This window comes from Eleginops maclovinus, chromosome 8, assembly GCF_036324505.1.
Source record: "Eleginops maclovinus isolate JMC-PN-2008 ecotype Puerto Natales chromosome 8, JC_Emac_rtc_rv5, whole genome shotgun sequence".
Classification (NCBI taxonomy): domain Eukaryota; kingdom Metazoa; phylum Chordata; class Actinopteri; order Perciformes; family Eleginopidae; genus Eleginops; species Eleginops maclovinus.
The window spans coordinates 1663362-1678361 of NC_086356.1; the positions used below are offsets into that span (position 1 = coordinate 1663362).

At 42.4% G+C, this 15000-nt stretch overlaps 3 protein-coding genes across 7 annotated transcripts in view; all 3 read left to right on the forward strand.

The window, feature by feature from the left end:
• The window catches only part of LOC134868416 (guanine nucleotide-binding protein G(q) subunit alpha-like), an 11149-nt gene extending 8309 nt beyond the window's left edge, over nucleotides 1-2840 (forward strand). For both annotated transcript variants that reach the window (XM_063889533.1, XM_063889534.1), the window contains one exon: nucleotides 911-2840. In XM_063889533.1, the coding sequence (XP_063745603.1) occupies nucleotides 911-1101 (191 nt within the window). In that variant the 3' untranslated portion in view covers nucleotides 1102-2840. The remainder of the gene's footprint in view (nucleotides 1-910) is intronic.
• Nucleotides 2841-2957: 117 nt separating this feature from the next.
• LOC134868417 (guanine nucleotide-binding protein subunit alpha-11-like) lies at nucleotides 2958-11009 on the forward strand. Its single transcript, XM_063889535.1, has 8 exons — nucleotides 2958-3107; nucleotides 4157-4451; nucleotides 6391-6575; nucleotides 7523-7677; nucleotides 8128-8268; nucleotides 8765-8894; nucleotides 8988-9141; nucleotides 10168-11009. The coding sequence occupies exons 2-8, from the start codon at nucleotides 4334-4336 to the stop codon at nucleotides 10356-10358; spliced, it is 1074 nt and encodes a 357-aa protein (XP_063745605.1). The 5' UTR covers nucleotides 2958-3107; nucleotides 4157-4333; the 3' UTR covers nucleotides 10359-11009.
• Nucleotides 11010-11851: 842 nt separating this feature from the next.
• prune2 (prune homolog 2 with BCH domain) overlaps nucleotides 11852-15000 on the forward strand; it is an 11873-nt gene continuing 8724 nt past the window's right edge. Inside the window, exons 1-4 of one of the 4 annotated variants that reach the window (XM_063890150.1) lie at nucleotides 11905-12024; nucleotides 12675-12884; nucleotides 14567-14632; nucleotides 14897-15000. The exon at nucleotides 14897-15000 is cut by the window's right edge and continues 97 nt beyond it. In XM_063890150.1, the coding sequence (XP_063746220.1) occupies nucleotides 14578-14632; nucleotides 14897-15000 (159 nt within the window). In that variant the 5' untranslated portion in view covers nucleotides 11905-12024; nucleotides 12675-12884; nucleotides 14567-14577. Of the gene's footprint in view, nucleotides 12029-12674; nucleotides 12885-14566; nucleotides 14633-14896 lie in introns of all 4 variants that reach the window. The other 3 variants (XM_063890151.1, XM_063890149.1, XM_063890148.1) reach the window with 3 other exon arrangements.

A 15000-nucleotide genomic window follows, 5' to 3' on the forward strand; every position in this document is an offset into this window, starting at 1 on the left:
TATAGCCCAACATTAGCCTCCTTTAGCTTAGCGGTGGAGACGTGAAGTCATGTGACCGTGCTGTAGTTCCTTTATAGCCCAACATTAGCCTCCTTTAGCTTAGCGGTGGAGACGTGAAGTCATGTGACCGTGCTGTAGTTCCTTTATAGCCCAACATTAGCCTCCTTTAGCTTAGCGGTGGAGACGTGAAGTCATGTGACCGTGCTGTAGTTCCTTTATAGCCCAACATTAGCCTCCTTTAGCTTAGCGGTGGAGACGTGAAGTCATGTGACCGTGCTGTAGTTCCTTTATAGCCCAACATTAGCCTCCTTTAGCTTAGCGGTGGAGACGTGAAGTCATGTGACCGTGCTGTAGTTCCTTTATAGCCCAACATTAGCCTCCTTTAGCTTAGCGGTGGAGACGTGAAGTCATGTGACCGTGCTGTAGTTCCTTTATAGCCCAACATTAGCCTCCTTTAGCTTAGCGGTGGTGATGTGAAGCCATGTGACCGTGCTGTAGTTCCTTTATAGCCCAACATTAGCCTCCTTTAGCTTAGCGGTGGTGATGTGAAGTCATGTGACCGTGCTGTAGTTCCTTTATAGCCCAACATTAGCCTCCTTTAGCTTAGCGGTGGAGACGTGAAGTCATGTGACCGTGCTGTAGTTCCTTTATAGCCCAACATTCGCCGCCTTTAGGAAAAATCCCATTGGCTTTTTGTGGAGAGAGTTTTTTGCAATGCTAACAAGAATACGTCAGTACTGCACCAATCTTTAGAAATCTTCAAAGGTGTGTCTATTGCGTTTGAATCTACCCTTTTCTCCTTAAAGTTTGTGTTATTCCCTCTTTGAAAACCACTGGCTGCTGTTATATTGTTCTGCTTTATTGATATAATACGAGACTTTTATCTTCTCTTTCTGTCTCTCCCCATCAGGTCCGCAGCGGGATGTGAAAGCGGGGAAAGAATTCATCTTAAATATGTTTGTCAATCTCAATCCGAACGAGAAGAAAGTCATCTACTCCCACTTCACCTGCGCCACCGACACAAACAACATTCGATTTGTCTTCAGAGCGGTGAAGGACTACATCTTGCAAATCAACCTGGAAGTCTACAACCTGGTGTAAACGCTATGATTCAATCTGCTTTCGTACAGCCTGCTGCGAGGCGGAGAGCTCTGCAAACTCCTGCTGCTGCCGAACACTATAATCCACATCAGGAAAACTGAGAAGCCGCAGAGCTTGTGTCACCAAATGACTGTACTACTGATGTGTTTCAAATGTCCCATTAGGCTCTTTCAGAATGGATGTCTGCAGCTATAATGAAGTGTGTCCTGACAATTAAAGTGCTGCCTTAGTGAGCAGTGTATTATAGTATGCACTCTGAAATATATGGAGCTCTTTGAGAAGCAACAGTATGAAAGCACAGGGATTGAGAGGAGAAAAAGTATTTCTGTGGCCTCAAAAATCCTCCGAGGACTGGTGATGTACCGGGTCTCTCGTTCAGGGAACATGTGGAAGTGACTCTGCAATGCAGCACCTCTCATCACTAACCCCAGTGTATTTCTTTTTAACTTAAAAAACTGTTCTAAGTACTCTAAACGATTAGCTGTGCCGAGACCTAATGGGTAACAATTAACACTAATGTACGGAGGCCGACAGTTGCCAACGCGCTACAACATCCCAAAACATTTACAGTAAGAGACACACGCTGCAGCTTCAGAAACGATGCAGATAAAGAAACACAATATGCCAAAACATGAGCATCATTTACTAAAAGCTGCAAAAACCACACGCTGCAAGAAGCTCCAAACACAACGGAGACCAGGGGACGCTAAAGAGAGACGCACACAGCTCGGACTGGAGCACTTTCCATCTGTGTGCGTCTCTCTTTACTGTCCCCTGGTCTCCAGCTGTGTGCGTCTGTCTTTAGTGTCCCCTGGTCTCCAGCTGTGTGCGTCTCTCTTTAGTGTCCCCTGGTCTCCAGCTGTGTGCGTCTCTCTTTAGTGTCCCCTCGTCTCCAGCTGTGTGCGTCTCTCTTTAGTGTCCCCTGGTCTGCAGCTGTGTGCGTCTCTCTTTAGTGTCCCCTGGTCTCCAGCTGTGTGCGTGTCTCTTTAGTGTCCCCTGGTCTCCGTTGTGTTTGGAGCTTCATGCAGAGTTCTGTTTCTGCAGCTTTTAGTAAACGCTGAGCTCGTTTCATCAAGTTGGTGAAGAGGTTTCTTAATTTGTTTGTGTTTTTGTTCCTAAAGCTGCAGCACGTTTGCACCTGTAGGCCACCGTACAGGGTTACACACTTTACTGCAATGCTGTTTGTTCTGATATTATGTTTGTGTGTACTTCACTTTGTTGGGTCTCTTCATTTCTAGTGATGGCATTAATCAATCTTAAACCACTTTGTGGAGCAGCTTAGTATTAACATATTTAAATGTAATTTAACACACATGTTTTTCTTTTGTTAAAGCTTGAGCATCCAGTGTTTCAGGTACTAACTGATTGTTTTTCTTGCCACAAAATCATCACTTAAATGAACTTGATCCTAGTATTTATCTTTATGCATTTTGTAAATATCACACGGTACGTTAATGGTGCACGTTCACACCTTTACTCCGACAAGGTCAGTGTTAAAATGCTGAAAGAGAGAACTGTGGTGTTAAACCCTCTCTGATGCATTAAGCTTTTGCTTTTCAAAGGTACCAAATGCATGAACAAGCTATTGAGAGTATCCACTGCACTAATGTTTACATAACTGTTCAGTTAGAAATAATAAGTGCCTAATTTGGTTTTATTTCAGGTTTTTCTGTGGCTTATCGCATTCTTAGTGCATGTTTTTGATGCGATTGGATAAATAAACACACATTTGATGCTCAGTTGTTCATTCTCCGTCTGTGTTTACAGCCCAGCTCCAGCACACTGTGGGTTTAGCTTTCGAGTGTTTGTCTTTTGGCTGCTCTCCGCCGGCTCATCTGGAGCTCTGCTGGTCCTGAAATCTCCTCTGTGGGAAATCCATCTGGCTCCTGTTGGGGTCCAAAGCTTCAGCAGACGAAAAAACAACTTTATTTGTTGAGGACAGACACCGAGTGTAATGTGGCAGCAGCACCCGGCTCAAGAAACGACATTATTACCAACCCAGCACGGTTTGTTGTTGTTGTTGTTTATATTTCTGTCCCTGGGGACACATTTCAAGGCTGCAATTTGGGGGAAAACATGCCTCAACATGTTTATCTACAAAAGAGGCCCAATTATGCTTTTTGGGTATTCCCTTTCCTGTAGTGTGTTTGTATAGGTTTGTGTGCATGTAGATGGTCTGTAAACACCTCCACCAGACTTCTTTATTAACTTATGGAACAAAATGACATCACGATGTAACATTTTGTGCTTCTACATGATAAGGCTAAGGGCGGGACATCTCTACATGGTTTACCAATCAAAACAGAGCCAGCCAGCTAACCAACCAGAGCAGACTGGGCTCTGGTTTCAGACAGAGGGTGGAAAGAGGTGCTGCAGCACAGACAGTATGAGAAAACACCTGAACATCAGCAGGAGAGGACTCTTTAAAGTAGAGACACTACATACTGATATACACCTGAACATCAGCAGGAGAGGACTCTTTAAAGTAGAGACTTTACATACTGATATACACCTGAACATCAGCAGGAGAGGACTCTTTAAAGTAGAGACGCTACATACTGATATACACCTGAACATCAGCAGGAGAGGACTCTTTAAAGTAGAGACACTACATACTGATATACACCTGAACATCAGCAGGAGAGGACTCTTTAAAGTAGAGACTCTACATACTGATATACACCTGAACATCAGCAGGAGAGGACTCTTTAAAGTAGAGACTACAAAACAGGCAGGTTCATTTTTCATACTCCTGTGCCAAGTTTTGGGAGGTGAAATTCACCTGGGAGGAAACTGACTTCGGTTGAATGACAGTGTTTGTCGACCCAGAACAACAGGTTGGTGACGGGGCCTCTTTAAACTGATTTGAAACGGTCATGGCAGTATTGACCTGTGAGGTACGGAAAGCCAACATTGCCACAAAGAAACAATTCTGTCCATTTATTGTAATATATATTATGGTGAAATTGTGGCGTGACGAGGCACTGTTAGCCTCCCATAGCCCTGTCCACATTAACATTGCCTTTCAGCACGATTCCTGTCCGCCCATCCTCAGGAATGTGGAATGCACCTGAACCGGATCCAGTGCGAGGAAGAATGCCTGCGGAAAAAGTTGCCAATCCACCTGTTCCGGGACTGAAGCCTTCCCCCGAGAAAACAAATCATTTTCCAATCCAGTCTGTCTGTGCTCCCTGTCAGCTGCGTGGTGCAGTCTGTGGACTTTTTTACAACAATGGAGTGCTGCCTGTCTGAGGACGAGAAGGAAAACTTCAGGGTGCACAAAGAAATAGAGAGGCAACTTCGACGAGACAAAGACAAGTCTCACAGTGAGGTGAAGCTGCTGCTCTTGGGTGAGTTTCTCAATCAACTTCCAACACGTTTTAGACATTGATGGGAAGTTATGAAGGGAGGCTGTGGCTCAGTGGTCTAGGGGAGCACTGGTTCCAGTCCCAATGCAGTCAGCATGCCTTAGGGCAAGACACTTCACCTTTGGGATTGCCCACAGTATTGAATGTATGTACGTCGCTTTGGATAAAAGCATTTAACAGTAACATGGGATGTAATGTAACCACCAGTCACCCTCTAAGACACAAATATTCCCTTAAAATCTGGATATTTCCATTTAAATGTTGCCTATAAAGTGACATTCAGAATCAGAATCAGAACCAGAATACCTTTATTCGTTCCACAGAGGGGACATTTTCATTGGTTACAGCAGAAAGAGCCAAAGACAGCTTAATATTACACCCAAGATACAAAATATATACACACAATTTTACAAAATACACAAAAACAGACCTCAGAAACCGTTGTGAGGTATAGCAGCCAGGTGTATATTGCACAGTTTAAACACTGTAGTTATAGTTTTGAAGACTTTAATATGTAACTACAGGTCAATTAAATCTGTTAACCACTAAAGTTTTGTTGCTAGGCAGAACAGAACCCCCCCCCCCCGCTTTTCTCAAACATGTTTTTTCTTTGTATATTTTTCTAGCTAAGCTCAAAAGTTCCTGTAAAAGGATCATACTGGTTTTGTGTAGCATAGTTGTGCAGATGTAGAAATGAAATATTGCTGTTTGGGACGTACTTAACATCAGCAAGCTAACATGCTAACAATGACTACGCTAACAGGTCACGTATAACATGTTAAAGGGGATGGCGGAAAATGTGTGGCTGACTGGCCGTTGCAAGTAGCTGCAATGTGATTGGCTATTGGCTATATACAGAGGTGTGTTGTTGCATTGCTTTTCCAGTCAAAAACAACACGGCTCAACACGGCTTGATAATCCAGCTAATGGTTAATGAAACGTGCTGGAAATACTGTATCATTAAGCTTCAATACCTTGAGGGCTTGAGCTGGCAAATACAAAAGTATCTGGATCAATAGCCAGGCCTTGGTGTGTGGTTGTGAATGTACTGTTCTTTTTAGTTACCTTTTGCATTCCTCACACACCTGTAGGAGGTCATGCTAGGTCAACACCATGCATGCAACTCTTTTGCTTTTGTCTGATATGCTAAATGAATGACAGATAAGTCAGAAATGTGCACTGCAGAACACTACATTTTTAATGGACAGCCACCATGATGATTATACGGCTGTCCCATTAAATGAAGCTTCACAAAAGGCCTGTTTTTTAACCATCAAAACAATGCAGTACACATGAAGGACTTTGTTTAAAGGTCAGCTCTAATTTAAACTTCAGCGTTTGGAGGTTGGATTTTCTCTCTGTAAAGGTAGACTAATGGTTAACATTTTCGGGCATTTTATGTGCTTAGCTGCCTCTCTTATCCAGAGTAATTACCAAGCAGGTGGCAGGAAAAGCTGTTTTACTGTTGCACTCAAGGGCATGTAGTGGCTGATTAACTTGCACGTATCAAACCCAACTCAAGTGAACCTTTTTATTCATTTGTGTTGTGTGTTTGGACTGTTTCATGTTTTCATTTATGCTTTTATGCTATGGAGTACAGATGCATTTCAATGGAATGAGTTAACCTGTTTGCTCTTATTTCCATGTGAGTAATAAGATTCGTTTTGGAGTTAAAGGTTGACAGATGCACCCACTCACATCTCTAGCCTGGGGGGGAGATATATAAACATCTCTAAACATCTAAAAGAGTTCTTCCTTTGTTCAAAAAAGAACTTGTTTGTTTTTGTTGCAGAGTTCCTGTTGAGCTGCGACTGATTGATGTTCGGCTGGTTTTATTTTTAAGTGTTTGTCCTACTTCTGCCGTTGCTTTGATGTTATTCCATTTCTCATCCTTTCGCTCTCATTCATCTTGTTTGCCTAGGGACGGGTGAAAGTGGGAAAAGCACTTTCATCAAACAGATGAGGATCATCCATGGCAGTGGATACAGTGAGGCTGACAGGAGAGGCTTCACCCGCCTCGTGTTCCAGAACATCATCACCGCCATGCAGGCGCTGATCGACGCCATGAAGACGCTGCGGATTGACTTCGTCGACGACCAGAACATTGTGAGAAACAGGGTTTAAAAAAGACAACGCTGATGTTTTATGTAGCTTCATTACAGTTAAGTGTGTCATTCTAGTGCCCTGCTATCAGCTCTTTAAAATGAGCTAATTAAAAGCATGCTAACGTGCTCACAGTGACGCTATGGTCACCGTCCTAGTTATGCATGTTAGCATGATAACATTTCATAGCTCAAAGGGCATACAGAAATCTGAGGAACCAGTGCTATTTTAATAACTATAACTTCATGTGTCTGCCACAGAATGAGTGGTGCCATGCTAAACCATTTTCACCAAGTTTCAAGAAAACCGCACCAGTAGTTTTTCTGTAAACCTTCTGACAAAAAATCCATACATACTTTATTAAGATTAAATCTGAGTGTCTAAGACAATACTACAGCCATGCTTGCAGCTCTTTAAAACGAGCTAAATGCTAGTGTCAAGCATGCTAACCTTGGTGCTAACATGCTCGCAATGTCACAGAATTTGGATCCGATCCAAAAGGTGATCTACATTGGCCAATGCTACACCCTTCCTCCAAGTTTTAGGGAAATCAGGACAGTAGTCTTTCTGTGATCCGGAACAAACCGATCAAAACTGTTTTTCCTGAGCCTGACCCTAATCCTAACATATCAACTAAAATATTGGATAAACCTGAGGTCGCTGGAGGGTCATCCTACTCTACAGCAACAGCGTATTTAATGGCTCTCAATGGAAACGTTGGGATCTTTTAGCCAACACCAGAGGGATAGACGAACCAACCGACTCACTGAGATGACCCCCCGTAGCGCCACACCGCTCTGTTGTTCCCCACAAAGTTCCCCCAGGTCTCGATGGACTCCTGTGTCTGTTTATACCCCCCCGGTAATGGGCTATTAATAAGTCAGTTAAATATTGAAAGTGTGTGTTTATTAAAAATCCCTCTATGTGTGTGTCCTGTTTGTGTGTTTCAGAGCCATGCACAGAAGCTGAGCCAAGTGGAGGCCGACCAGGTGCTCACTTTGGAGGCTTGGCAAGCGGAGGCCATTAAGCGAGTGTGGAGTGACCACGGTGTTCAAAGCTGCTACGACCGCAGGAGGGAGTTCCAGCTATCGGACTCGGCCAAATAGTAAGACTTTAATACACTGTTTAGCATTTACATAAACCTGAGGCTCCTCGAGACACTTTTGCATACTTCATTTAGCATAAAGTCTGATAAAACCTGCTTATGTATGTGCACATTTTTGCATATTCTGCTGTTTTATCCAGGCAGCATCTATCGTTTTCCCAACCCCGTTTAGATTTCACCACGTCTGCATGAAGAAAGCATTGACATTGATGGATTTAAGAAAAATGGAACTAGCGAACAATCTGCAGCCCAACCCCTTGCACTGACTCACATGCATTTTGCTTCAGCGGTTTATTAAGGTTAACTAGACGTGATGTTACTTGAGTGTTGTGAACATGCATACATCCATGAAGCAGTCGTGCAGAGCTATATCTAAACTGGGTTGGGAAAACGATAGCTGCATCCAGTCAGGATATTAAGTGTGAATGCATTTCTTTTTTTACTCCTCAGTTACCTGAGCGACTTGGACAGAATCACAAACCGGACGTACATCCCCGACTTGCAGGACATCTTGAGGGTCAGGGTCCCCACCACCGGCATCATCGAGTACCCCTTTGACATTTCAGTCCAGTTAAAAAAAGTTGTCTTCAGGTAGGCCGTCATTAGCTGCAAATTTAGTGAGCATTTAACACACATCTCTGTCTAAAACAGCACAGAAAATCATTCATTCCAAGTTTCTGACATTTATCTTAAGGAATTTGAGCAACATTTTGGGGAGAGATGGTTGTAAAGAGAGCTCATCTGCTTTCACCAAGAATTATAGGAGGAAATGTTTACCATTGCCATGTCTAAAGGCTAATATGAAGCTAAAACCAGCTGGTAATTTGCTTTGTTTTAGCATGCTAATAGCTTACCGTTAGTAAATGTGTTTAATTCGTACATAAAGATGTTTTTATTTGGACCCTCATTAAGAACCGTCACATGATTTAATAATTGATGTGCCGTTTCCTGATTCCAGTATTTATGCTAAGCTAATCTCTAGCTTCATATTTAGCATCAAAATAAAAAACATCTACATTTAGAGAACTTTTCCTTTAATAACCTTTAATTATTTAAGTGTTTGACTTTAAATAACGGTCTCTTTTAGGATGGTGGACGTGGGGGGGCAGCGTTCGGAGAGGAAGAAGTGGATTCACTGCTTCGATAACGTCACGTCCATCATTTTCCTGGCGGCGCTCAGCGAGTACGATCAGGTCCTGTACGAGAGCCAGAACGATGTGAGCTTTAATCCCCCTCAGTGTTTCATTGAGCTTAAGGAACACTTTAATTTCCACGTCAGTCTTTTTGACTTTTTCTCGTCCTTTCTTCAGAATCGACTGCAAGAAAGCCTCGCCTTGTTCAAGACCATCCTCTCCTACACCTGGTTCCAAAACTCCACCACCATCCTCTTCCTGAACAAAAAGGACCTGCTGGAGGAGAAGATCACACGCTCTCATTTGGCTACCTACTTCCCAGCCTTTAAAGGTAAAGCTGTGCTCGGCGTTAAACAGCTGTGAATAAACCCCCTCTCTATTTAATGCACCATATGTCCTCGTAATGTCAGAGCGAAATGATCCTTTAAGAAGTTACATCAAAACGAATGAGTGATTATATAACGAGCCCTGCATATTGAACTGCAACCAAACGATGTGTTTATTTACAGCCTCGTTGAACATCGCTCTTCTCCTTTTCTCTACTGGGACAAATATACAAATGTTCTTCTTAGCAACGTTCAGTTCTTCTTAGCAACGGTCTATTCTCCCTAGCAACGTTCAGTTCTCCTTAGCAACGGTCTGTTCTCCTTAGCAACGTTCAGTTCTTCTTAGAAACAGTCTGTTCTCCTTAGCAACGGTCTGTTCTCCTTAGCAACGGTCTGTTCTCCTTCGCAACGGTCTGTTCTCCTTAGCAACGTTCAGTTCTTCTTAGAAACAGTCTGTTCTCCTTAGCAACGGTCTGTTCTCCTTAGCAACGGTCTGTTCTCCTTAGCAACGGTCTGTTCTCCTTAGCAACCGTCATGTTCTCCTTAGCAATGGTCAGTTCTCCTTAGCAACTTTCAGTTCTTCTTAGCAACGGTGTGTTAGCGAAAATGAACAGACCTCTGGAATGTCCAAATCGACCAATCAGAATTTAGTATTTAATTAAGTTGTGTTATTAATTAGTGAAAGACTTTCGGCGTTCAGTAGTTTTGCATTTAATACTTTTCCTGATTACTCCCCGGTGTCCAAACCGCGGCCCGGGGCCAACTGCGGACCATTGGTCATTTCGAATTGGCTCTCAGCAAATGACATACCTGTATACCCTTCCTATATCCCCTTATTATTAGCAATCTGAGGCTCCTGTTTGAAGGAATGAGCTGCCAACACAATAAATTAAACCCTATGGAGAGCTGTAAAGCATATTCAAGTATCAAGCATGATGTCTGATTTATTTGGCTGACATAATAACTTAACCTATGAGGCAATATACCTCTAGTTAGGCCCTAAAATTCCTCAAAAACTCTGTCCTCCGCAGGTCCTCGGGGTGATGCTAAAGCAGCACAAGAGTTCATCCTGCAAATGTATGTGAAGAACCACAGCGGGCATCCGAAAAATCTCTACAAACACTTCACCTGTGCCACGGACAGGAAGAACATCGAGATTGTCTTCAACTCCGTCAAAGACACAATCTTCAGGGAGTACATTAGCCAATTCAACCTGGAATAAGGCGGGTTGCAGAGGGACGCTGTTCAGGAAGAAGAAGAAGGAGCCTACGGTCACATGTTGTAAAACTTTATGGACTTTCTTCATCTGTTGTCGGGTGCAGCGTGTACACAGACATCAAAGAGAGGCAGCAGATGAGAGACCTGCAATGTGAATTGTTATCATATTTAAGCAAAACCCCTTAAGAAAAGTGCCAGACCTTAGGGTTTGTTAAGGGGTTTTTGTGGAATGTATTTATTCACCTTCTGATGTTAAACAGTTTGTTTTATATTTGTCTTTATCCTTTTTTCTTGAGCTTACTTTTACCTGCCTGCCGTAACTCATTTGAATGTTTTGCTCATTTAAAGCAACTTTAGCTACCCTGGGTGCTACACAAAAGTCATGTATCATTATATTTAATGCAGTAATTAAATAATAGTAATGTACATTAAATATCATTATTTTAATTTACATTAATATTATTTAATGTAGTAATAATGATAATAAGGATTCACCCCTTAAACCACAACTTTTCTTGGGATGAATGTAATTTATAATGCAGTTAGCTCGCTGCTACACCGCCTCTTCATACACCTGTAAATAAACCATGTGTGGAATTTTGGAAATTATTAAATCTATTGTTTTTTCAATAAATGCTGACTTTGGACTTTAAAACGCTCTGCACTTTTTGGAAATGTTTCGTCTAATTTTTAAAATAACACGGACGCTAACGTCTCTTCGCGCCTAAATTAAGCCCCGCCCACTTTCCGGTGAAAATCCTGCATCAGAGCGAAGATGAAAATGTCTGAAAGCTGCTGAGTCATATATCGCACCTCCAACAATAAATAGATCCAGAGCTCGGTTCCTTTACTTCCTCTCCAGAAAAAAGGAGAGTAAAGAAAGGATCAGAAATCTCAGTCTCAGTGTCAGCCTGCTGCCTGCCACTCGTCCCCCGCAGACCCCCGGACATCCATCCCCTATTTACTCTCCGTAAGCTGTCTCTGCCGTCTGACCAGACACCTGACCCCATCTCCATATCTCTGGACTCGGTAAACGCTTTCTGACCAGCAGAGAGATTGTTCTCTGGCAGCACTTTAACATTGTACAGGGAAAATCTGCATTTTGGTTTGAGTAAGAGGGAGCAGAGGCCGTGTTACTGGTTTAGACTGAACCCTGAAATTACTTTAGCCTGGTAGAAACACAATGAATAACGTTGAAATGATGAAGCTCTGAGCTATTTGGTACAGCCCTAGTTAAGTATCGCCCTGAGTCTTTATATAAGAGTGTCTTTTATTCAGTTTGATAGACACCCAACCCTTTATATCAAACTGGTTAGACTAAGACCGGTCTACCTATCATGCATCAAATCCTGACTAACAGGTCAAGCATGAGGAAGCCCAAATGAATGTTTTCAGGCGGGATTCAGAGCCATTGCAGTGTCGGTGTGTGTGGCGGTCTGTAGGAGCTTTCTGATGATACATGACAGCAGCTGAATGGCACTCATTAACCACAAGGCCGGGCGTGGTCACACTTTTTGGCATGAAGCGTTATCAACCTTTGTTCTTAACAACGGTCCGCAGTGTGCAAAGGTCTGCCCGGCTGCTGTCTGTCTTACAGTCAGGACAAAAGAGAAGGAGAGTCGTTCAGCTGTGGGGAGAACAATGCCTGTTTCTGTGCGAGGAGGGTCTGAGTAGGTACCTTTGATTTGATTTGATCTGCGTTGTGGCTTTACAGTAGATCGCTTGTTCAGATTTAATGCAGAATTTAAAAGGAAGGTTTGAAGTTGTATTGTTTTTTCTGAGCTGCACGTGGTTGTACTTATTAAAGGGGCCCTATTATGCTTTTTGCCTTTCCTGTAGAGTCTTATATAGGTTTTAGTGCATGTAAATGGTCTGCAAAGGCCAAAATCCCACCTTCAGCACCATAATGACATCGCAACGTAACACTCTTGCTCCTATTGGCTAGCAGTCCAGCACATTTGACGTTTTAGGGTAAGAACAGGACATCTCCAATCAGAGCAGACTGGGCTCTGGTTTCAGACAGAGGGTGAAAAGAGGGGCACAGATATTGGACATTAAAGCATGTAAAAATGCACAAACTGCAAATATGAACCTGGAAATGAACATAATATGTCCTCTTTAATATTAAACAAGCACATGAAGCTGATGATTTCTGATAGTTTTCAACCCTAAGGGCTAACATAATCCTGCAGCTGCTCAGACAGGTTAATTATTGACTACATCTTCACTTTCCTGTCATGGAGTCATAAAGCGAGTTCATCCCCTCCAGACGAGGAAAAGAATGACACACAAACGCCACTCCTCCCATATTTCCATTCAGTGTCAGTGCCTGAGGAAGCTGCTGAGAGCTGCCGGAGCAGGTGATCTCCCTTATTTGGTAGTGGCCCAGATCATGTGACCACAAAATGGTGGAAGCTGTGAGCTGTTTGTAAGCTGAGCATCTCTACGAGAGGCTGGGAGAAAGAGCAGGAAGGCAGCACGTCCATGCTCTGAGACACACCAGGACAGAGCTTCCCGAGCCCCAGCAGCGGTGAGTGGGGGTCTTTGTGTTCCCTGCAGATAAATGGAAAGAGAAAGATGTGTTTTATTTATCCTCACAGGCAGCAGACAGGAAGAGAGGAGGAGGAGGAGGAGGAGGAGGAGGAGGGAGGGGTTTCTGTGATGAGAAGCAGCATCCTCCATGAAGCTGATGCTGATTTTAACTGTGTGTCATTGCTTATTATCTGTGTGTGTGTGTGTGTGTGTGTGTGTGCATGTGCTGTACATGTTTCTGGTATCATCAGCAGTACGTCATGTGTACAGGAGTCAGCGATTCAGCATTTTATTTTCCCCAGCCTTTAATATGATCACATCTTCCTGATTTCCGGCTCCAGAGGAGGAAGGGGGATGTTTCCTTCCATGCGAGCGTGCACGTGACTCACTGAGCATTTGCATCCCTGCTCAATCTGTGCTCATTGTATTATTACATTTTCATATCACATCTTTAATTCTTATTTTACTATTTTATTTTATATTATATTTTAATTTTTATATTTACTTTTATTTATTTATTTAAATTTTCCTTTATTTGAATTATTATGTTTTATTATGTTTTATGTTTTTAGTATTTATTTTATTTGACTGCAATGAATATTTTTAGTGAAGTTATTTTATTTTAATTATTATTTTTAATTTATTTTCTAATTTCTTTATTTGTATTCTGATTGTATTTATCATGTATGAATGTTTGTTGTATTTATTATTTATTATTATTGTTACATTATGCACATTTGAATGAAGTTAGTGTTTATATTAATACCTTTTATTTGAATTAATTCTATCTCATTTCATCATATTCTTTAAATTCGTTTTGTTTTATTCTTAAATGGAGCAACTGTCTCTACAGTTCATGTCTCTGTGGATCGTCAGCATGATGTCATTCTCTCAGCCACTCAGCATTTTCTCCCCCCTCCTTTAACCCGTTCACTTGTTCCTCGTTTGTTCCCGGGGAGCGAGTTTCCTCTCCATGCGAGCGAGATTCACGTGACTCTGTGAATTTGCATCAATCTGTGTTCAGGCGAGAGTGCTCTCTCTTTCGATTTGAATCAGCAGTGAGGAAGGGGGGGGTGGATTTGCTTTTCATGATGTAACAATCCCAGAACACCCCTCCCCCCTCCTGTAGTCTGAATGGGAGGATTATTCACAGGAAGCTGACCTTTAACCTCAGTATCTTCCTCCCTCTTGTCTCTCCTGTTGTTCTCACTCTGATGAGGAATAATGAACGACATGTAGTGGAGTTTAAAAACACGCCGCTGCTCTCTGTTGGAAGAACTGAATATTCAGATGTTTGCCCTAAAGTCAGTCAGCTGTTTACATGGCTAATGAAAGTTATTATTTACTCATATTTTCCCCACAGGGGGCCACGCATAAGCACTCATGATGTTAATGCTAAGGCAATGCCCATAAATTCAGCCCAAATGTTCCTCCTCTTTCATCGTTCTGCTCCCCTGGGGAACCCTCCTTGTTACTGTTCTGCACTAAAAACCCATCGATATTCAGAATCCACGTCATAAGAGCGATCCGAAAACCTGATTTAATCCCACATGTCACATCAGTACCTTATTGGGCAATATCCAAATGAAATATGTGTTTTACGTAAACATAAAGCATGTCAAAATATCATTACTTTCATTATTGGAATAACTTCTAATAACTCTGATTATTTCCTCCTAGGTCCTCCTGGGATGGACCTGGCATCAGAGAGCAAAATGAACTCTGAGGGGGGCGAAGGCCGACCAGGTGAGACCTTTTACTTTGTCCTTTATTTGAATTATTATTATAATATATATATTTGAAATATTTTCTTTAATTATTTGACTGTGTTACGTTTTGAATATTTGTATTTTAGTCTTAATTCTTAATACTTCCTCCCCCATTTTTAAAGTACTTTTCTAAGTATCAGACAGTCGAGAACGGGTGAGACCTCTGTTTGGTTTTTAATGTCTCACAAAGCGACTCTCTTTCTGCTGTTGTTTGTTTGTTTGTTTGTTTGTTTGTTTGCAGTCCCTCCCACCTCCCTCCCCCTGCAGGGTGGGCCCTCCCAGAGGAAGAAGCTCTCGGCCCCTCGCATCAGCCTGTCTCTGGACCAGAGTGAGGACGACCTGGGG